Genomic DNA, 23,971 nt, shown 5'->3' with positions numbered 1-23,971 from the left:
CTGAACTCTGGATATGCTAGCTTAGCTTTTGTCTTGTGCTTTTTAGAGGCAGACAGTTGCTGTTAGGTGGTGTTTTTTTAATAGTGAAGTCAAATATGGAAAGTCTGACTGGGAGGAACTGTTGCTTAGAAGCAAATATAGATGACTGATTACATGGCTAGGGTTTCCTGAGCAGCAGTTATACCAATTCCCCTGTTTGCTACAGAGTCAAGGTTTTACCACTTATTTTATTCTTTCAAGAGTGCCCCTGTATTTCTTCAGGGCAGACAAGGTGTTTCCTCCTTTTGAAGGAAGGAGACAGCTTTGAAAGGGTGTGATCTTCAAAGGAGATAATTGCAAAATGTAGGATTGTAAGGCTGACAGTTTCTTGCATTACTCTTGGTAGTCAAACTACCACTATAGACTTTTTTTATGTATACTTGCAACTCCCTTTACAGCCCATTCTTTTGTGTGGCTAAACTGCATCTAGTTGTCCTGTATCAAATGCAATTAACATGACCTCTTGTGTTTAAGAGTACGTGTGACTACAAACTGATGTAAAGAAATATGGCAGAGCAGTTTGAGATTTACAGTAGGTAAACTTTCATGAACTTCAGCAAAGCAAACTCCTGTCATAGCCTCAAATCAGTCACTCTTTGCAATATTTCATGATACTGACATTGAAGTATGAAGCATTAGTTGACCCCTTCATTCAAAAGTTTAGTTAGCAGCATTTATTTCCTAATCTTCTTCCCAGTATGGTATACAGTAGGCTTACTGGCATGTCATGTTACTATAGCAAGTAATGGTCTGCTGTTAAGTACACAAAGGGGAAACAAAAATATGTTCCAGCAATGTGATAATTGCCAAAAATACCTCTTTTCAAGGAATACATGTTGAGTAAGGATCCAGAGGTTAGATCTTGCTTCTACTGGTGAGCTTTCCCAATCCTGAAAGCAGCCTGACAGTGGGTGGTGTAGTGTTGTAGAGCAGCCTGTTTGGTGTCTGGAATAAACTAGCTGTGAAAGCTTTTGAGCTGTGGAGGACCCCACTAGTCAGTATAGACTTCAGCAAATCTGGGGGGCTTTGCATTGGAAGATGGTAAAACTGTGGCTCTTAACTGGCCATAAAAACAGTGATAAATGTTTATTTGCTTGAGGCTCTTGACAGCAGTCTCAGTTCACTGCCTTTACCTCTTCAAGCTGAATTGTTCATCACTGCTGGATTCCATGATTGAATCATTGTTTGGTATTATGAGACTCACCTAAACTACTTAATGCATCATTGATCCATATTGTACTAATTAACATCAGATCTCTGATCAGAGCAAGATAGGTATAACAGCATTATTTTTCATTGCGTCTTCAGAAAATACATTTTAATAGGAAGATTGAACAGTAGTAAAACTTAAGTGAAAAACAGATGAGTGTGTTAGCATGTCTTGATAACAAGAGCTCAAACTTTGAGAATGTGTTGAAATGAGCAAGATCTATCTAGTTTTGTTTACTGAGATGTCAGATACAGCCCTTAATGTTGTGAACTGTACCAAACTAATCAAATGAGAATGTATGCTTTGAAGCAAGTTTCAAGTGTCTGTTAGAAATAGTACTTCTTAACAGTAACAAGAGTGTAATATAGTGCTTGGGGTTCAGTTTCTTGCTACATTTTGCTTAGAATTTCACTTCACTTACTGCATTCTTATACATGTGTTTTTACTTCTGTAGAAAAAAAAATATCAAATACTGCTCTCAAATTATGTCTTAACTTTTTTTTTCTGGCTAAGCAATGCAATATTAAAAGGTCTAGGGAGTAAGTAACGTACTTCAAAAAAGACATGGCAGAAGGCAATTCCTATTCTCTGCTGTTTTCATATCTGATCTACCTGTTTATCAATGAAAATTCTGAACTGTAAATAAGCTTCTGCTTAATTCTTGTGACTTATTTTCTTGGCCTCTAACAAAGTTAAATGAAGTCAGTGACTGGAGTAGGGTTTCTACATGTTCTGCTAATCTCCATAACTATATGGGAGAAAAAAAATCCTATTTACTGCTGTTCCAGGTCACTCCCCATCTCTGGAAAGCTTTGATTTGTTATGCCAGCACCCAGTGACCCATTTTAACCATCACTGAGTGAGCATAAAGATTGCACGCTTAGTTGAGTGTCAGTACAAAGAGTTACTGAAAGTATCAGCTCTTCTAGAGCAGATGCCACAATTAAAAGATGTGGAGCGTGATCTTTATGCATACTACAGTTACATTTCACTGAAAGAAATTTGTCTTCAAAGCTCCCAAACTGATCTTTCTTCAGGGGAACTTCTCAGAGGTATATGTGAAGATCTTTCAGGATCCACTTGAATCCCTTGTCTGTAGGAAGAGAGACAGGATTAATGAAGAGTAATTCTAAAGAAAGTCCTATTAGTGTGGGACTGCATTGCTGAGACTCATGCTGTACTCAATCATGCACTATATTAAGAATTTCAATGCTACAGTAATGGTAGAAATAGGGCATTAGTCCATTTTTTTGCAAAACTTGTACACCCTTAATAATGCCTGTAACTGTAGGCACATCTGGATCTGTCTTATTCCAATTTGCTCTTCCCATTGGTGATTAATAGCTGACAACTTTGGCTACTGATGTGAGTCCAGGTGTATGGCTGTCAAATATATTACATCTTGCTTTAAAAACCCGAATACTTCCATTTGGCTCAAGTTCTGTTAAAGCATGTAGAAGGATAGCATATAAATAAACAGTAGGATGTCAGTGTTTTCTAGTAGTAAGAGTTTGGATTTCACTCTGGCTTATAAGACAAGACATTAAAATATGGGGAGAGGTATTCAACTCATGAAAACTTTGAAACCTCCTTGCATTCTCCTGATACACTACTAGAACTCTAGCTTGTACTTGTCTAATCAAGTGATTCTTGAAAGACAAGGCATGTCTTTCTATTAAGTGATTGAGTTTAGTTGTTGTATGCTTACCTAGGGATTAGCACGCTTCAAATTATATGGCTGTCTAAAAACTCTAGCTTCTTGCTGCTCAGAATATGCATGTTGGTGACCTAAGCACCACTTGCTAGTGTACTTTCCCCCTCAGGATAATGGAAATTGGGTCCCTTGACTCCAAGGCATGGTGGAGCCAACAGTGTGTTTTGACAGTACTGCTAATCCGAAGAAGCCTGTGTCAACAAGAAGCAAACCCATGACTTGGACAAAAGCAGCATCTTATGTGACCCAAACAGGCATTGATAGAGTAATAGATGTCTTTGTAGAATGAATCTGTTTCCTTCAGCTGCTGCCATTCTGAACTGATGCCAAGGCTTTACTTGATGTCCAGCACTTGCTGTGTAATGGGTCAGCTTCTTGCAACTCCCTGAGCTCCTGCAAGGGCTGCCTTACATGAGTAACCAGCTGCTGTTCTCACACTAATAAGACTTTATTGCCTGGCTGGGCAATAGAAGAAACATGTCGATAAAACTGACAACCCTTTTGAGTGCTTACCTCTGTACTGGACAGATCTGTTAAATCCCATTCAAATAACTTGTATGAAATCAGCCAAACATTCCAGCCCTGAGATTCAGATGTTTGGTTGTAGTGACCAGTGATTTTTAGAAAAAAATTGGCTGCAAACAGAACTTTTGCTGATAGTGCACAAATATTCTGGATAAGGACCCTTTGGACAGGCTCTTAAAATTGTAGTTCTTGCTACTCTGAAGCAAAATGTAGGCCAAAATCATAACGTTGCCTAGTAGGTGAGTTCAAACTGGGAGCCTAAGGTAAAGTCTAAATGATCTTCAGTATATTCAGGTGTATTTCACTGCATTTCTGAAGAATAACATTGAACTCCTAATGGCCTTCACACAAGGAGCTGGGTGTTCTTCAGCAAAACTGTTACTCTAGCGCTGTTGGAAATTCAGTTAATTTCACTTTACTTTGGGGAAAAAGAGTAAGGTAAGCAGAACCGTAAGTTGGTTATGGTTCCCTTTACTGAAAACTCATGAGAACTCATGGGGTCTCTTCAATAGTAGTCTGTTAGAGGTTTTTCCTTCTCAGAATGACAGTGCAGTGTCTCCTTAAGCAGTGTGCTGTCTGACAAGTCTTATCCTCAAACTTGGTTAGTGCCTCAGGCCCTGCAAAAACTGTGTTTTGTGGTGCTGAGTAATAGGGTGTGTAAACAAAACAGGAGTAGCTCACATGAGGAGAAAACAAATATTTCTTGACTGTTGCCAAGTAATGGCTTAAGATAAGTACATCAAACACGGTGCTGATGCATTGAACTTGTTGATGTTACCTATGACTGTGCTTATAAACTACATTGTGTGATCTTCCTTGGGTTAGCTCCAGAGGTGGTAAAACTGAAAATCTAGACGCTAACCTTGGTTATCCAAGATTTGTGAAACCAGTGCACTAACGTAAGCAGTCTTGCTTTTTTCTTCCTAGGCAGAGACATGTACTAGTGATCTGTTAATTTTCCATAGAGTAGATGTTGGTTTGAGTGCAAGTGTGCTCTTGAATTTCTAATGTTACAAATTTTTAGAGGTAAGCCAGTCATTAACTTGTTCTGGGTCATGTTCACAGTGTAGGCTTTTGCTTACTGTCAAAGGAGTGGCAAGCAGTGCATTGCACATAGCATTTTGTGAAAACAAGTTAGACTTGTTTTAGTGTTAAAAATATTTTTTCCTCTCTGACATGCCTTTAATGTGCTAGCTCTCTTCTGTGGACACGGGCAATATGACATCTTCTGTAGATAAACCTGCATTTGGCTTATACATGAACAGATGCTCTCTGGTCTTCCAGGGTACTTTGGAAACAGGAAAATAAACCAATGGCTGGGAAGAGCCTATGATTGCATATGAATAGGTTTTTGACATTGTGGATGATGTCAGAATTCGGTCACAGATTTAGTTGGTACAGAATTTCTCTTTGTGAAAGAGCCAGTAGTTGACTATACCCACTGAGAGAAAATCTTATACAATGTTTATCCAAGACCTTCTGTTTAACCATTGAGGTTCTTCCTGCTAACAACTTGCTTGTAAGGTGTCTGTTACCATAGCAGGACTAATAAATGTGGCCCAATAATATTGCATAACTGCAATTTGTGAAACTTGATTTTCATCAGTCTCTTTCAAAAGGCTATGTTAAAACTACAAATGATTAAAATATTGTCTTGACTTCCAGTTGTAGCCTATGTAAATGTGTACCTGCTGAAAAACAGTGATTTTAATCCTCAAGGTAGTGTGTCTTGACTGCCTCTAATTAGATTGGAGGAAGCCTTTTTTTGTAAGATGGAACTTGAAATTGGATTAAAGGACTCAAATTTTGATCAGGTGTAGAGTATTTTATTTAGGAGAACACCTGTTTTAGAGTGTTGTTGGCCCTTAAAATAATTTAGGTTTTGAAACCATAGTTTGAAATGTGATTATATTTTATAATCTTAATTAGAAAAGTAGATTAGGATCTCAGCATTAATATTGTATCTAGAGAGCTCCAAGGCTAGAGTGATTCAGAAAGCTTGATGGAATTAATTATACTATATACTGCAATAATAGAGTAAAATATTTCTTAATAAAAAACCTGTGTCTAGTAAGGAGTGTCAAAGGGCATTTTGTGGTTCTCGTTTTTTCTGTGCTATCACAGGTAGCTGAGGAACAAGATTTTTGCCTGACAGATTTTTAGTAATGCAGGGAGCAGTCTGACTCTTTAAACAACATCCTAGGAAACCTTGCAGATCTTTTCCCCTGGTGGTGAAAAGAACTGAAATTCTCTTAAGCAGAATTTTCCAAGGCTCATAAAAAAACTTAATGGATGAGGTATTCTTATTCCTTCAGGAAATTCCTGTTCGTTTACAACCAACAAATGTGTCTAAACCTTTCTAATTGGTTTTCTTAGGGTGGTGAGCATGCTCGAAGGTCCTCTCTTCTTAACAGCGATGAACTATTGATTTACTACTATGATGATGTGAGAACAGTTTATGATATCTTCCAAAGGGGTGTGCAAGTATCAAGTAAGTTTAACTTTAAAAATTTTTCAACAGTATGTCAGAACTAAAGGTCTGGGTTCTTTTGAAATGCAGCTGGGGTTAGGGGATGTCTGCCTAGCAATATGATAAATGTACTGGATGTGAGCTGTCTTGAAGGCAAATTTAACTGTGACCTCTTATGAAGCAGAGTTGTGTGAATAATGTCAGTGCTGTGTTCCTTAGCCTAAACCAACCTTGTTGCCCCAATGTCTTTCCCCAGCTTCCTTCCCTGGCCCCCTCTAAAAAAATGTGCTCTGAAGGTGTCTCTGAAGAATCTAGAGGCTTAACACTGAGTGTAGTTTGGTGTCAGGATAGAGAAGTTGGGGGTTAAATTTTGAGTAACTTTTGATTATAATTTTTTAGATAATGGTCCATGTCTAGGTGTTAGAAAACCAAACCAGCCATATGAGTGGATCTCCTATAAAGAGGTAAGTAGTTTCTCTTAGTGCTAGATCTGCTTTTGCTTGCTGAGACCATTGATCCAATGTCTAGTAATGTGATATAACAAATATTAATTATTTATAGATGTGTTAAAGTAGTAGGAGAATATTGGTGAAAGCTTCTAGTTCCTATTAGAATATCTTAAAAGAGCAGCCTCAGATATGTGCAAGGGGGAGAAGAGTAGAGTATCTCCTGTGCTTATGTAGTTTAATGGTTTTATTCAGAATTTTTTTGGGTTATCTTGGCAGCTTTTTAGCATCTCATTGCTGAATTGTTTAGAACTTGGACACTGCCTCTGAAGGGCTGCATTTTTGAAGTAGTATTCAGGGATTCAGACTCGTACTACTTTAGGTGCTTGCTTCTGGGAGGCTTGTTTTACACTAGGAAAAGTCCTATCTACAGGTGTTATTTGTGCTTCTTGACGATTTGTCTCCATAGTGCTGAATGATGGTTGTATGGGTGTTAACAGATATGCTTCTAACTAGTAGCATGGTCCTTTGTGATTGCTAAAAATATCTTTATGCAAATCTCTGCGAACAGCTGTGCACTCTTGAGTTGTTCCTGGTTTAATCAGTTATTGTCTTCAAATTTGCATAAACATTGCCTATTGCATACTGTTAAGGTCATTAAACACTTTTTGTATGTAGCAGAACTCACTTTTTCCAGGGTGATTTTGCTGGGCACTTGTTAGGTACAACCTCCTATTATTAAAGCTTTTTGGTTTGTGTCATGTGATTAATATGGATTCAGGTCATGTGCTATATGGAAAGAATTTAGGAAACTGCCTTCCTAAGCTTTGTATATAGAACTAGCTGGGTTTTGCCTTGTTATTCTCCCCCTTTTTGAAAGGGAGAAATGCTATTCCCAGAGCCACTGAATGAAGTAGGAGGATGGCGTATGTAGTGCTTGTGATTGAGCAGAAATATAACGCTGAATAATTCCAGGGTCACTTCTGGGCTTTAATACAGACACAGCAAAACAGATCTATGTATGTGAGCTTAACACCTAAATTTATGCTTAACACTCAAGTTCAACTGGGTAAAGTGTTTCTTCTGCTGCATATGGAGTGCAAGTATAGTGTCTATGATCAGTGCAGTGTAATGGCACTGCAATATTTTAGGTTATCAAAGTCATAGAGAACATCCAAAATAGCCTAGAAAACTTCTGTCTACTTAATACCAGTTATTGGTCTTTTTGTAAGACTTAAGGTAAAATAACATTCTGAGGGGTGTGTATTGATGAGCTTGCTCTCAATTTTTTTGTTTTCTCTTTTTTGCCCCTCCAGGTTTCAGACAGAGCAGAGTGTGTGGGCTCTGCATTACTCCACCGAGGCTTCAAACCATCTCATACTCAATATATAGGAATCTTTTCACAAAACAGACCTGAGGTAATTTAATTAACAGTGTCTATTTGTGGTCTGGCTGTTATTGAAGTGTCCCACTCTTAAATCTGTTGCTTTTTGGCAGTGTACTGAGTTTCCCAAATAAGTTCATTTGGTGCTCGGAAAGGACTTAAAAGGCTGACATTGACCCGCAAGCCATAAACATGGCATCTTTAGCTAAGAGCCAAAATTGATATTTGACACAACTGTTAGTGTCTTATAGTGTTTTTTGGCTGCCAGAGCTGAATGCAGGAGGCTGGAGAGCAGGAAGAAAAATCAGAGAATCCAGAAGAACTTTTCTCCTTTTTCCAGTTTATAGAGGAGGCCTGTTTAATGGGAAGCTAATACAGTACTTGGTGAATGTAATCACCATTTGCTTTCTCTTAAAAAGTGACATTGGATTACAACATAATTGAAAGTGGTTAGAAGTCACAAGGAGGTGTTTAAACCCTTCAAATGCAAAGAAACAATTAGTGATTAAATATTTAGACAAATAGAAGATGGCTAAAGGTGATAGTTCTGTCTCTGCCAGAGGCCCTGGGCAAAAAGATTCTTGGAGGGAGAACTGCTGATGTAGGCAAAAATTAAGAATTAATTGCAGTTTAAGGGGGCAGAAAGACTAAAAGTGACATAATTAAAGATCACCTGACAAAACAAAATGATGTTAGGAACCTGAGACAACTATGGAATATTTAGATTGATTAACTATTGTCTATCTGTTTTAACATAGCAGTGGTTCTAGATTGCTGTTTTAGTGAATATTTCATAATATTTTTAGAATGTTTATTCTCCAGACTTGTTTGTTAAATCTATTGAATAGGACTGAATTTCTCTAACCTATGTTTATGTGCTTAGTAGCCTCAGCTGGTACTTGCTGCATTAAGCTAGTTCAATCCAAACCTGTATTAAGTCAGGAGACTTGTTCTTAAGTTTTGTCAAAAATATACTGTGCCTCTTGATTAAACACTCCCAGCTGGATGCCATAATTTAGAGACATGTACAGTGTTGATAGGGTTAGAAGTTGTTTTAGTGTCTTGATCATGCTGGACAACAGCTTGCTGTTGGATCCCTTCTGATTTCAGTTTATCGCTAAACTTTTCTTGCTGTTATTAAAAAGCAAGTTGTGTGACAAGTGACCTTGATCACCTTCTTCCTCTCCAACCCGTAGCACAAAAAAACCCCCTAACTCTAGCCTTGCACAGACAGATAAAGAAAAAACCCAACACTTTTCCAGACTTCTATATCTGCAGTAGTTTGCTGTTTTGGATTTTCCTGCTGGAATTCCAGTTCTAACAGTTATAGCTTTATTTCTGTAATAAAAGCTGGGACGCCTCCAACTAAGAAGCCATTAAATGACATAGTATTACAGAGTCTCTAGTTCAGTCTCCTGTGCTTATAACTGGCAGTAAAAAAGGAGCCTGATGTTAGTGTTATGCCAGTTTGGGTGCAGAGTCTTTGGCTGCTGGGTCAGTGGATTTTCTGAAGGAGAGCACGGTAGTGTGATTTGTCTCTCTGATCCAAGAGCAAAATGTGCTTGAGTTGCATTGCTCCAGCAGGCTTTGAGTTGGGTCAGGAATGAGCTGAAAAGACTTGTTTAAACCAGCAATTTTAAATCTGGGATTTTCCCTGCTGAAAACTGCTGGATGAGTGTTGTGACATCCCCATCATAATCACTAATCCAGACAGGAGATTATGTGAAGGGTTTTTTTTGTGTGAAATGATTCACATTTGTCAGTTCAGGGAACAACTGCTGGGGAACTCCCCTAATGGGGAAAATCCTACATGTTACTTGCTTAAATGTTCACTAAAAAAAACCACACTTGGATTTATAAATAAAAATGTTACTTTCTCTTTTGAGTAACTGGAAAACAGATGATGTCTTCTGCAAGCAAGGAAGTTGTGTTTTGGAATGAGAAAACAGGACAGTAAAATATACACTGCCCCTTAATAGAAGACCAGAGCCATGTCAGAAAACAAGTTGAAACCTCCAGACTGCTGTCTGTATTCAGTATTAGTTGCTTGCTTGGGCTTTAAGAGAGAACTCAAATGTGAAGGTTTGATATTTGTATTTAAATACTCCTAACTGTAGAAGTTAAAATGGAAGAAAAATGTCTTGGTGGTCCAGAAAAAGATGCTGGTTGTTGTATTGAGAATGATGGTGTGCAAGAGTTGTTGGAGGCTGCAACAGGAAGCTTTCATCACTGTGTGCAGCTTCTGAAGCCTACTGCAGTAGACCCCCACCCTATTAAAATAACTACTAAACTTCAGGCTGCTGAGCAGCAATACAGCTGCCTCTTGTTAGATGTACAGGAGGATGCTATCTAGGAAGAAACATTCAGTGGACCCTTTCATGGCTAGTTATGAGTGCCTGTTTAGACTTAGCAGTATGGCTAATGTCTGCATGAAAGTCTAGTTCCTGTTAGCTGGCCTTGTACTAATCTTATAAGAAGTCTTTTTGGACAGGAGGTATGCAAATTACCTAATACATAAATGCTTTCAGAATTCCCTGTGTTTAAGGCTGTCTCAGTCAGCAGAGAGCTTAATCTGGGAAACTTGCCTGTAACAAATAGTTTGTAAAACTGAGATTTAGCAACTTTGTTAACATAGTCTCTGTACTAGATATTATATGGAATAACCAGCTGAATGATGTTTGAACTTGTCGTCATCATATGGGGGTGAGAGAACTGGCTAGTGTCCTGCAAAAACACTGGAAAGTGTGACAAAGTTTGGGGGTGGGGAAGGGAAAAAAGTACCCTTGTTAATGCAATTCTTGTTGAATTGTAAGATCTGATAACTTTTAAAGATGCATGTCATTTTGTTGCTGTAACTGTGACTAAAGGTACTGTGTCTGGGAATTTTTGTCACTATTTGATAAAAACTGAAACGTTCCGCCTCTTCATGTGTCCAGAGGCTCCCATTTCAGCAGTTGCATGCTACCCTGTATTTTGGTGTAGCTAGTTGTTTAGAAACTATACCAAATAGCTGCTATCCAGAAAAAGAATTGTATGACTATTTTACCTTAATGGTACGTTAGATGAAATCAGGCTTGCTGTAAAGCATTATCAGCTTGCATCACGAACAGTAAGGCTGTAATGTGCATTGTTTGAGTACTGCACTTGTTATCAGGCAAATCCTTCTTATTGCAGCTTGCAGGGATGTAATTGCATTTTTTTATAGAAGTCTTCATATTAGATTCTTTTAAAGAATGGTTAGTCTTGAGAAATGCTGAAATTTTCTGGGGCTGGCTTTCCAAAGGACTTCTAGTTTATCTGCATATGTTGCGTGACTGGCCATAAAATGAGATGCAGATAAGGTAGAGGTAAGAATACTCTGTGTATATAAATTTAATATGTGTTCAAGATATGAGCAAGTCCTTTGCTGATTGATACACCATGGTAATACAGAATATTGAAGACTTTGGCTACCCCAATAACCTAAAACCAAGAAAAAATATTCTTACTCAATCTCTTTCTGTTAATAGATAAACTAGGGAAACAGTTAATGTTAACTTTTTCAGAAGTACTTAAAATTAGTCTTAGGGGCAGAGTTGCATTTTATTGGATTAGATTCTTTCCCATAGGTCCTTATTGTTTTTTTATTTCTTCTTTCCACAGATAATGTAGTATGTCTTCAAAGTAAACAAATGATACAAAATGCCACTTATTTCTTTAGAAAGACTTGTCCAAATGAGTTCTGTCTTAACTTCATTGTTAGAATCCAAATATGAGTCTTTCCTGGAGGTCTGTTATGATAGGCAAACAGTGACTTGCATTTCTTCTTTTTGCGCAGTGGGTTATCATTGAACAGGGATGCTATGCATTCTCCATGGTGGTGGTGCCACTTTATGATACACTGGGAACTGAAGCAATTACGTACACTGTGAACAAAGGTAGGACACTTTCAGTAGTTCAGCAACTGAATGTACGATGGCAGAGCTACTGAGGGCAGAACTACAGCCTTCTTCAGAAGAGTCTTCTGTTACCATGTTCTGAAGTATGTATGGATCTAGTTTAACCTCAGCTTGTCATATTGATAATGTTGTTTTTCATCAGCTGACTTGTCATTGGTTTTCTGTGACAAACCTGACAAGGCCAAACTTCTACTAACCAGTGTGGAAAAGGGGGAAACTCCAATACTCAATACCATTGTTATCATGGAGTCTTTTGGCATGGATCTTGTGGAACGTGGCAAAAAGTGTGGGGTGGAAATCTTCAGCATGAGAGAAATAGAGGTAAGCATGATTAACCTACTTTACTGCTTTCATCCCATTTACCTGTGGAGGAAGAAGACAGTGTCTGTTGAACAGATTTTTAGGACTGAACAAAATGTGGTGGATTAGTTTCAAAATACTTAACTATCTCTTGGGTTGAAGTTTACACACAAAAAAATTAAAAAATAGAAGGAAAACAAATTGCTAATAGTATTTCACAATGCTCAAAATGTAAAAATGTATATGCCAAGATGACGGAACACAAGTGTCTTAACATAGTCCAGACCAAATATCGGATCTGAGTGTTAAGGCTTGCCCATGTGAAGTAGTAACATGATAATTATATACTGTGACTAATACTTCAGAAATACTTATTTAAAAAAGAGCCTGTGTGGGCTTTGGTCCTGTGAAAAATGGCATCATCCCCTGTACACTGAATCTACAAAACGTTTTTGGGGGGAGGAGGAAACTGACAGTAAACTGTTCCAGTGTAAGTGTATAGTAATGTAAGGGAATGAGACTCCCAGGTTTTGGAAGTAGAAACCATTTTGCTTAGCTGGCTAATGATCAAGTCTTGGTTTTGCTTCTAGTTAGTTTGTCTGCATAGATCTCTTATGCAAGTTTATTTCATAACTTCACTCATTATTTGGAGAACTCTGTCCCAGGATCAAATTGCATAAAGTAATCTTTACTGTGAGATTATGAAATCAGGCTTAGCCTGCTTCCAGCTGGAGTTCAGGTGAAGGCTTGGCTCACTTGGACTTCAGTATCTCCAAATAAGTGTGCTTGTCTTGTGCAGGTGTCAGTAACTGGTGTGAAATACTTCATTTCACTGAACTTGTTTTCACAGCAGTCTTAACTGCTATATTAACAGGGCCACCTTCTGGTAAAGAGACAAAAATGCCAGCATGTCTTTTTAAAAAGATGATTATCACAGCTAACTAGCCTCAGCAGGACTGCCAGGTTGAAGTGGGGCTAGAAACATTATGCAGAGTAAGTGACTTACACAGCTCACTGGCAAAAGGGTTGGGTTAAACTTGGAAAAAGATTGGCCCAACTACAAGTTGGTCCACTAAAATCAGCTTTTTTTCCTTGAGTTGAACTCCAGTTTTTGGCAGAAGATGCTTTCCACTGGATCTTCTAGCTACACAAAAACAAAACTAGGGTGTGAATGTTGTCTTTAAGTTAGAAGTTTAGATGCTTAAGTAGTGACTTCCGGTATTACTCTGTAGCTCTTACTGAACACCACCAAAAAACTGATGTTTTGGTTAATGCAGTAACAGGTGCTCCAAGAGCCTCTTGTCTAAATGTCAGAAGTTAGGCAGAGTTAAAATGTTTTTAATAGTGTTTCAGTGAGCAGGAATAAGTTTTGTCACTTTTAAGAGGTAGAGGCTTTTGATGTCTCACAGAAAGCAACTATGAACTATTTAAGAGTTTTTAGACTAGAACGGAATTACTATTTCTAGCTTAAGTACTTGTTTTCTGGATTTCTGGCTCAAGCTTATTGCTCAGCTGTGCTTTATAGGTTAATGTGACCAGTTCCTCTATCTCCCAGATACTGTAAGCTTGGTTTCAGATGCCTAATATCTGTATGTATGCTGTGGTACTTGGAGCTGAGTAGCCATGAATAAATGACTCTTCAGTAGGAAGAGATGTTGGGAGTTCTGTTCTAGGAGACCAAAAGTATGTGGAGATCTTACCTGTATACCCAGTAAATACCAGATCTTACTCAAAACAGGTGGTAGGGAAGTATTGAGTTTCTGGTGGTACCTGAAATGCAGATGCTATTGAGCAGACCCATAGTGGCAAACACTTGCATAATAGCTCTGTTTCTAAAGGGCAAACTTACAGGTATGGGAATGTTAACTGTTTCCAGACATTCCTTTTTTTCTTAAACCTCTTTGGGTAATCTACCAGGTACATCGTACTAAAGGAAGTCTAGAGCTAGTAATGTAATGCATAATGCTATTGTGTGCTTGGAATGTAAAGGCTATGGTGAAGTTGATGTGTCTGCCCTCAGAGTGCTTCCAAAGCTATACTTAACAAAAGGTCCATTTTAATTTGCATAAATCCTTAAGCTAGTATTGTTTCTAATCTTAAATAGGCATGACAGTAACAAGTCTTGGTTTGAAACTTTAAAGCTCATAGATACTGAACATCAGCTTTCAAATCTTTCCTCTTAATCACTATATCCTTGATAGAAGGATCTCCTTGGTATCCATTCCTTTCTGCCTAACTGGCATCATTAATGGTCAGGCCTGAATAATGATAAGGAGGGAAGAAGAGGTTCTGGAGGAGAGAATCTTGTGCTCTTCCGTATAAAATGAGTGCAAACCACCAATGACTCTTCATGGGAAAACTGTCGTCTTTCTCACAAGCAGTGATATTGATGCAAGGTGCTTACTGAGATGAATCTTGCTTCATCTATCTAACAATTGTCAGTGGCACATGTCTTCTGCGTAAGGTATAGGATTGCTTGCCTGCTGTGGCTTGTCATAACACTGCTTAACTTTGAGCTTCTCTAGTAAGTGTCTTCTGGTTTACTAGCTGGAAAAAACCCCAAGAGTTTTAGATTAGTTATCACTTCTGTATTTGTAGAACACGGTAGTTATTCTATATATCTCTAAAACATCCTGTAAAGCCTTTGTTACTCTTAAGTTAAAATGCCTTAACAGACAGTCTAAGTAATGGAATATTATGGTGTTTGGAAATGTTTATCCAGTAAACTTAAAGCAAAAAAAGGTTATGGGCTTTTCTAAACTCTTTCACCCTTCCCTTTCTGTAGGAGCTGGGAAGAGCACACAGGCAAAAACCTATGGTAAGTATGAAATTAGTTCAAGTGGCTTAATCTGAAGCTGGATAGCATTCTGTAGATCAAAAAGCAAATCTCCCCATTTCCCATAGCTCAAAAGTAACACTGATATTTCAGTGTTTTGTCCAGGAAAATATTTTTCCTTACTATCTTAACTATACTAATACTTTCTTAACTCTTACAGCCTCCAAAGCCAGAAGATCTAGCAGTCATCTGTTTCACCAGTGGAACAACAGGTACATCTTATTACATTATGCAGAAATTATCCTGTATGTGCAAAATTCAGAAGTCCTCCTACTTTTTTTTTTTCAAGACTCCCCTGCTGCTGCATCTTTTTTGGCAAATAGCTGGGGAAGTTTTATGGTAAGGCTCCCTTTGTTCCACACACCCCCCCCCCCCCCTGTGCCACACACCCCCCCCCCCCACTTTGATCAATGCAAGGTTGCAGTATTGGGGGGGTACAGTTGTTACATTTTTGGGACTTGGAAATAAGTACTGACCCTGTATTTCCATTATAATAAGGGCTCTGCATCAGACTTAGGATTCTTCTGTAGTCTTTTTTTTGTACTGTATTAGCAACACTTGTTCCTTCGTTCTAAGCAACCTTGCTATAAGACCAAAATGAAGACTACTGTCTAGATGTCACACACTTGACATTTGTGACAATACCCAACAATGGCAGGGAGCAAGAGGGCAGAGTATGATGATGAGCTATACTTTTAAAGCATGTGTGAGAACAGAAATTAGTCTGGGTTTGATAGCTGCATCTTCACAGATGCAGCTTCTCTAAGAAACATGACAATTTCTTAAGGATTTGCTTTCCTTATGAAAAGTGAGGATTTCAACACAAATTTACTGCTTAACTGTTACAAGCTATTCTTGAACGTGTGGTTAGCAAGTTCTCTGCCTTTGTTTAATTAATATACAAAGAAAGGTATTAATATCAAAGAAGGGACTGATTGATTAAAATGATACTAGATTAGTTTTACCAATGTTTAGTAACTTAAAGGATCTAAAAATTTCACTGTTACATCTTGATGTGCTTCTTCCTTAGGAAACCCCAAAGGAGCCATGATCACTCATCAAAACATAGTCAGCAATGCTTCAGCTTTTGTGAAAACTACAGAGGTAAACTGCAAAGGTTAATGTTGTGGATTTCCATAAAGGGAAGAATCTCAAGAGTAAAACCAACATTGAAATCTCACTAACTTTAGTCTTTTTTAGTAAGATCCAAGTGAAAATGTAACTTGACAGCACTCAGCCCATGCTAGGTCAAAAGTCAATATTTACTGGTTTCTTCTGTCAGGAACCTGCTTTGATCAGATCAAACTGTAAATCTCAATCTTGTAGATCCACATCAGGATCTTTATATTACATTCTGTCATGGACTTATAGTGCAAGCTCTATATCAGAAGGTTGGTGTAGAGGGTAACCTTTTGCGCTAAGTATGGGAGAAGCTATAATGTGTATTAACCCTCCAAAATTTTTAAAGCCCTTGCATAAATGAGCAAGCACAAACAAAACTGAAGTGAGGGCTATGCTCTAGAGCTTAAATGCTGGATTTCACTGTTGTGCTTAACTTAGACAAAATAGAGAAACAAGGAGGATTAATCTTACTAACACTTTCACTTTCAGAAAATATTTATGCCTTCCTCTGATGATGTTCTGATATCATTCCTGCCCTTGGCTCATATGTTTGAGAGAATTGTTGAGGTAAGCACCTGTTTGTTGTACTGAACTACTGAGAAGCTTGTTTTTCTTGCAGAATGCATGTCTCTTGAATCCCAGTGATACACACTATTCTGTTTTGACTCTTGCACATGTGTATGAAAGCCTGAGGTAAGGTTCAGGAAAACAGTATCCAGTGAGTACTAGACCATTGTTTTTCATGCCAAAATATAAACATTAACCTTAGAGCTAGGGTTAATAAGAAACTGGTTTACTAGAACACATGATAATCCCTTAGCACATGCACACTGCCTAGAAATTACCTCTGATATAATCAGTGCACTATTAAAAAGCCATGCTATTCTTTAGTCTGCAAACTTTAAAAAATTTATTTTATAATGTGGTATCCTGCTTGCGTACACAAACTAATTTTAAGTTGGTTAAACTCACCACTGCTTCCAAGAAACTTCAATAAAAAAGGAGGGATTTTAATGCCATTTAATGACAAACTTTGAAGCTTTCTTGGATAGCTTGTTTTACCATATAGCAAAACCTGGTGCTTAATTTTTGAGGATGAGGGGACTCACGTTGTCTTAATGTCAGTCTTAATAAGGACCTCTGAGCCCATAGCTGGGGGGTATGCATTATTGAAAGGATGCAATTTCCTCAAGCTGCTTATATACAGTAGAGGCACAAGTATCTAATTACCATACTTACTGAAGTTGAATTAACACTTCACCATTAAGTGAGATTGCAAATATGTATATTGAAGGTAGTCATGTCCCAGTTTTTGTATGGAAATAAACAGCCTCTATGCAAGTGTGAAAAGGCACATGGAGCCAGAAATTGTCCTGTGATTTCAGTTAGGAAACATGAGCTTTCTACCAAAAAAGTGTGTCTGTATAAAAATGTGTATGTGCATATGTGTCTGTGTATATGTATTATGAAGATTGGGAATAGAGCTTAACCGAGCTGTACAAGTGCCTTTAGGCTTTCAGCATTCTTTCTCCTGGTAACCTGGATACTAGTTATACTTCAGTGTCTGTTTTACTGATGCTTGTCTTGCATCTGAAGGTAAAAGCTCTGCTCTCGATCATGCAGTAGAAATAGGGTAGGAACTTGTGTTCTAAAGGTTAAAAAGAGAAGAAAGTCTTTGGAACTCAGTATTCCTCACTGTATGAGGTCTTTACAGTTTACCTGTTGTGGTGGGTTTGACCCTGGCTGTGTTGTCCCAAAAGTGGGATCGTATATGGTGTGCAACATGCCAACATACACACAGAGTAGAGGTATGTTATTTATAGCATATTTGCGCAGATGTGGGTGCTAGGTGGTATTCCACAAAGCTAGCACACCACACTGAGGAATCACCACATATTTATCCTGTTACAAGGTTAGCAAAAACAATAGAAAACCCATTCAAGTTTACATTTATTGGCTAATAATTACCATATTGCCTGTTATTCGTTACACATACTTAAATTGGTGCACACGCTCCTAGAAAGTTACCCTGTGGGGGTAACTTGGACAGTCCCTCAATTGAGCTGATGAATGCGATCGCTCCCTGCCACCTTTACCTTTGCCGCAGTTACTATGGATTCTACTACCTCATGACAGCTACATTTTTCAAGAGTGCAGGCATAGCTAAGCCTTCATGGTTTACTGCTTAAGTGCAAATACTTCATCTTCACCACCAGATCTGGTTTCATTAATCTTTTTTGATTGTGTTAACTCCTACCAACGTGCCCCCTAGAATCTTGCATATCCTCAGATATCCTTTTCCCCTCTTTGAAACTATGAGATCTTCTTTATAGCTCTCATATATCTCACTATTTCTTTTCCTTAACATCACATAGTTTCCTGTGGCAGTTTGTATAACTAACCTTTTAACAAAACTCAAGGCAATACAAATTATAATTATGACAGTCATGATTCCAGTTTGCAGTAAGCTTGTCAACCATCCAGTAAGGGAGAATCCCAGTACTATTATGGATTCTCACAAATGACTAAGTCACAAAACCAAATTTCCTTTACATACAGTGAGCATTAAACAGATCAAAACCACTCCAAGACTTTTGTTTTCTCAACACTGAAACAGTTGTCCTTGTAGACATTCAACCCCTACATAACTCCTGTTCAATTGAAGCTTGAGTTTTCTGGACAGTGTGGAGGTATACTTTATTGATCTGGTTCTGGTGCACTTTTCACCTGCATGTAATGTATCCAGGAATCAATTGTCTCTACTCCACAGTATAAGTCTCTTAATAGTACTGTATAAGGTCCTTTCCACTTCTCCTTTAGTGGTTTGTCTTTCCAAGTCCATATGTAAACAGTGTCTTCTCGTTGGAATGGGTGAACTGGTGTGTCTAACAGAAGAGAAGCCTTTTGATTTAGGTACCTATGCAGTGAAGATGTCTGCAAAAGAGAAATCATATATTCTTTAATATTGACCTGTCCTTTTATATGCATTTTGTTTCCCTTGATGCTCAGAAGGTTCACAGGGTATGCTTTCCCATATACAATCTCAAAGGGACTTACTTTTTCCTTGACCCTAGGGGTTATTTGAATTAGCAAAAGAGGTAAGGATAGGGTCTCTGTCCACTTAATATGTGCTTCCTGACAAAGTTTAGCAACTTCTCCTTGGAGAGTCCGATTCATCCTTTCTACTTTCCCCCTGGATTGTGGCCTCCAAGGCATGTGTAACTCCTATACTTTTATGAATTAAGTGGAAATTCCTTTCACTACTTCTGCAATAAAATAAGGCCCATTATCAGAAGAGAGACCCTCTGGAATACCGAATCTAGGTATCATTTCTTTTAACAAAATCCTAATTGCTTCTCTAGCTTTGGTACAGCAAGGAAAAGCCTCTGGCCAAGTAGAGAAGGTATCTACCAGTAGATACTTATATCTGTCACACCTAGGTCATTCTGAAAAGTCTCTTTGCCAGTATTCACCAGGAGTTATTCCTTGTTTCACACTACTTCCTATAATCCTTTTCCCAATTTTCGGGTTACTGGCACCCAAGTTTACATTCATTGTCTAGTAATTACCACATTGCTTATTATTGGTTACACATTTAAATTGGTGCACATGCTGCTAGAAAGTCTGTGGGAGTAACTTTCATAGTCCCTTAATTGAGTTGGTGGTCGTGATCTCCCCCTGCTGCCTTTACCCTGGTTACTGTGGATTCTGCTGACCTCAAGACAGCTACATTTTTCAAGAGTGCAGGAACAACTAAGTCTTCATGGTTTACTGCTTAAGTGCAAATACTTCATCTTCTTGAGCACCAGATCTGGTTTCATTAATCTTTAATTGTGTTAACTCCTACCAACCTGCCCCTGGAATCTTCCATTTGCCTCATATCAGTGGGATGCCAGGTACACACCAAAGCTGCTCTAGTCTCCTCAGCTGGACAGGGGGGAGAAAATATAACAAGAAGTTCATGGGTCAAAATAAGGACAGGAAGAGATCACTCACCAGTTAGTCATGGGCAAAACAGACTTGACTTGGGGAAATTAGTTTCATTTATTACCAGTCAAATCAGAGTAGGGTAATAAGATAAAAACAGATCTTGAAAACACCTTCCCTCCACCCTTTCCTTCTTCCCGGGCTCAAGTTCACTCCTGATTTCTCTACCTCCTCCCTGCTGAGCAGCACAGGGATGGGGAATGGGGTTTGTGGTCAGTTCATCACACGTTGTCTCTGCTGTTCCTTCCTTCTCAGGGGGAGGACTCCTCACACTCTTGCCCTGTCTCCAGGGCAGGGTCCCTCCCATGGGAGACAGTCCTTCAGGAACTTCTCAACTTTCAGGGGGAGGACTCCTCACACTCTTGCCCTGTCTCCAGGGCAGGGTCCCTCCCATGGGAGACAGTCCTTCAGGAACTTCTCAACTTTCTACAGTTCTTCATGAACTGCTCCAGCCTGGGTCCCCTCCATGGTGTGCAGTCCTTCAGGAACAGACTGCTCCAGCATAGGTCACTTGCAGGGTCACTAGTCTTGCCAGAAAACCTGCTCCAGTGTGGGCTCCTCTCTCCATGGGTCCACAGGTCCTGCCAGGAGCCTGCTCCAGCATGGGCTTCCCATGGGGTCACAGCCTCCTTTGGGCATCCACCTGCTCTGGCATGGGGTCCTCCCTGGACTGCAGGTGGAGATCTGGTCCAGCGTGGACCAGATGGGCTGCAGGGGGACAGCCTGCCTCATCATGGTCTTCACCAGGGGCTGCAGGGGAATCTCCACTCTGGTGTGTGGAGCCCCTCCTGCCCCTCCTTCACTGACCTTTTGAGTCTGCAGAGTTGTTCCCCCCCGTCCTATTCTCACTCCTCTCTCTGGCTGCACTTGCTGTACTGTGGGTTTTTTTCCCTTCTTAACTATGTTATCGCAGAGGTGCTACCACTGTTGCTGACTATAGAATCATAGAATCTTTGAGTTGGAAGGGACCTTTAAAGGTCACAAGTCCAACCCCCCTGCAGTGAGCAGGGACATCTTCACCTAGACCAGGTTGCTCAGAGCCTTGTCCAACCCGACCTTGAATGTTGCCAGGGATGGGGCATCTACCGCCTCTCTGGGCAACCTGTGCCAGTGTCACAACCCTCATCAAAAAAAAATGAACGAGATGGGCTGCGGGGGGACAGCCTGCCTCATCATGGTCTTCACCAGGGGCTGCAGGGGAATCTCCACTCTGGTGTGTGGAGCCCCTCCTGCCCCTCCTTCACTGACCTTTTGAGTCTGCAGAGTTGTTCCCCCCCGTCCTATTCTCACTCCTCTCTCTGGCTGCACTTGCTGTACTGTGGGTTTTTTTCCCTTCTTAACTATGTTATCGCAGAGGTGCTACCACTGTTGCTGACTATAGAATCATAGAATCTTTGAGTTGGAAGGGACCTTTAAAGGTCACAAGTCCAACCCCCCTGCAGTGAGCAGGGACATCTTCACCTAGACCAGGTTGCTCAGAGCCTTGTCCAACCCGACCTTGAATGTTGCCAGGGATGGGGCATCTACCGCCTCTCTGGGCAACCTGTGCCAGTGTCACAACCCTCATCAAAAAAAAAAAAAAAAAAATTCTTATGTGTAGTCTAAATCTGTCCTCTTCTAGTTTAAAACCATTATCTCTTGTCCTGTTGTAACAGGCCCTGCTAAAAAGTCTGTCCCCACCTTCCAGTGTCACACCCCTCCTCATAAAAAAAAAAAAAAAAATTCTTATGTGTAGTCTAAATCTGTCCTCTTCTAGTTTAAAACCATTATCTCTTGTCCTGTTGTAACAGGCCCTGCTAAAAAGTCTGTCCCCACCTTCCTTATAAACCCCCTTGAAGTACTGGAAGGCTGCCATAAGGTCTCCCTGGAGCCTTCTCTTCTCCAGGCTGAACAACTCCAACTCTCTCAGCCTGTCATCCTAGGAGAGGTGCTCCAGCTCTTTGATAATTTTTGTGGCCTGCCTATGGACCATCTCCAACAGGTCCATGTCCTTATGTTGGGGGCCCCAGAGCTGGATGCAGGACTCCAGGTGGGGTCTTACCAAAGCGGAGTAGAGGGGCAGAATCACCTCCCTTGACCTGCTGGCCGCACTGCTTTGGATGCAGCCCAGGATATGGTTGGCTGCCTGGGTTGTGAGCACACATCGCCAGCGTGTCTCCAGCTTTTTATCCAGCAGTATCTCCAAGTCCTCAGTAGGGCTGCTCTCAATCCCTTCATCCCCCAGCCCATACTAATACTGGGGGTTGCCTTGACCCAGGTGTAGGACCCTGCACTTGGCCTTTTTGACCCTGATGAGGTGCATACAGGCCCATTCCTGGAGCCTGTCCAGGTCCCTCTGGATGGCATCCCATCCCTCAGATGTGTCAACCACACCACTCAGCTTGGTGTCATCTGCCAACTTGCTGAGCGTGCACTCGATCCCACTGTCTGTTATTGATGAAGATATTAAAGAGCACTGAGGGACATCACTCGGACACCATCTGGATATTGAGCCATTGACCACTACCCTGTGGATGTGACCATCGAACCAATTCCTCATCCACCAAACAGTCCACCCATCAAATCCTTATTTCTTATTTCTCCAGTTTAGCAAAGGATCTTGGGGGGGGGGGCATGACAAACTGTGTCAAAGGCCTTGCAGAAGTCCAGATAGATCACGTCTGTAGCTCTTCCCTTGTCCACTGATGTTGTCACTGTCATGAAGGCTATGAGGTTGGTCAGGCAGAACTTGCCCTTGGTGAAGCCATGCTGGATGTCTCAAATCACATCCCTGGCCTCCATGTGCCTTAGCGATAGCTTTTAGGAGGGATCTGTTCCATGGTCTTCCCAGGCACAGAAGGGAGGCTGACAGCTTGGTAGTTCCCAGGGTCCTCCTTGCTACCTTTTTCAAAAACGGGTGCAATGTTTCCCTTTTTCCAGTCTCCAGGGATTTTTGACTGCCGTGACTTCTCAAATATCATCGTGAGTGGCTTGGCACTACAGCCAATTCCCTCAGGACTCAGATGCATCGCATCAGGTCCCATAGGCTTTTGTGTTTTTTAGGTTTCCTTAGGTGGTCTCGAATCTGACCTTCTCTTACAGTGGGAGGGACTCTGCTCCTCCAGTCCCTGTCTTGCAGTCTATCCACTTGAGAGGTGTGGGAAGAGACGCTGCCAGTGAAGACTGAGGCAAAGAAGTCATTGAGTACTTCAGCCTTCTCTTCATCCCTTGCTACCAGTGGACTGATAGTGATGATGGGCTCAGCCTTGGACAGTGGTGGGTTTTTCTTAGGGCCAGTGCCAGTCGGCTATCAGACACAGGGGAAGCTTCTGGCAGCTTCTCACAGAAGCCACACCTGTAGCCCCCCTGCTACTAAAACCTTACCATGCAAACCTAATACACATATATATTTACATAAGGAGATTAAGCAAGGACCCCTTTGGTAGAAAGGAGAAAAGATTCGTTACTGTTTGAGGTAGATAAGAACATAGGGTCTGTGAGAAGCAGTCTTCAGAATCTGCTCCTGTTTGCTGATTTTTTGGCTTCTTAAGGAAGCTAGAGGTTCAGTGAACTTGACAGGTCAAATGTGTTCCTACCTAGCAAAGGCAGTTACTGCTCGCTCAATCTAGACCAATGCACTTGCAGCTTTTTAGCAGATGGTGGCAAAGCACAGGTGAAGGGGAAAAGTGACACTTCAGCAATGTCTCGTGTGCAGAAAAGATGAGAAAGGATGGCAGGGAATGAAGGAAGAGGTGTTACAAAAGAAGTATAAGAAACAAAAACAAGTAGAAACACAGAGAAACACAAGAAAAGTAGGGATATTTTTAAAAAGAATAATTAAAACCAAACAAAATAGGAAGAACAGGGGTGCATAGGTGTTGGGGGGAGGAGCTTCTAGACTAACATAAAGAATATAGAACATGACAGGATTAAGTCTGCCTGCCTTGGTGTACATCTGAAGTGATGCAAAAATAATCAGTGGCTCTGCTAGAATATTCCAAAGAGCATCTTGATCACCTAA

The 23,971-nt window shown here is 40.2% G+C and overlaps 1 protein-coding gene across 2 annotated transcripts in view; it reads left to right on the top strand.

Annotated features, from left to right (window-relative positions):
• ACSL1 (acyl-CoA synthetase long-chain family member 1) overlaps positions 1-23,971 on the top strand; it is a 36,930-nt gene that overhangs the window by 810 nt on the left and 12,149 nt on the right. Inside the window, exons 2-10 of one of the 2 annotated variants that reach the window (XM_010281859.1) lie at positions 5,865-5,979; positions 6,358-6,422; positions 7,721-7,822; positions 11,606-11,705; positions 11,869-12,047; positions 14,812-14,844; positions 15,023-15,074; positions 15,893-15,966; positions 16,474-16,551. In XM_010281859.1, the coding sequence (XP_010280161.1) occupies positions 5,865-5,979; positions 6,358-6,422; positions 7,721-7,822; positions 11,606-11,705; positions 11,869-12,047; positions 14,812-14,844; positions 15,023-15,074; positions 15,893-15,966; positions 16,474-16,551 (798 nt within the window). The remainder of the gene's footprint in view (positions 1-5,864; positions 5,980-6,357; positions 6,423-7,720; positions 7,823-11,605; positions 11,706-11,868; positions 12,048-14,811; positions 14,845-15,022; positions 15,075-15,892; positions 15,967-16,473; positions 16,552-23,971) is intronic. The other variant, XM_010281860.1, reaches the window with a different exon arrangement.

This window comes from Phaethon lepturus, unplaced genomic scaffold (assembly GCF_000687285.1).
Source record: "Phaethon lepturus isolate BGI_N335 unplaced genomic scaffold, ASM68728v1 scaffold10862, whole genome shotgun sequence".
Taxonomy (NCBI): Eukaryota; Metazoa; Chordata; class Aves; order Phaethontiformes; family Phaethontidae; genus Phaethon; species Phaethon lepturus.
Note: the sequence above shows the minus strand (reverse complement) of the source record. Positions and strands in the feature narration are given on the sequence as shown.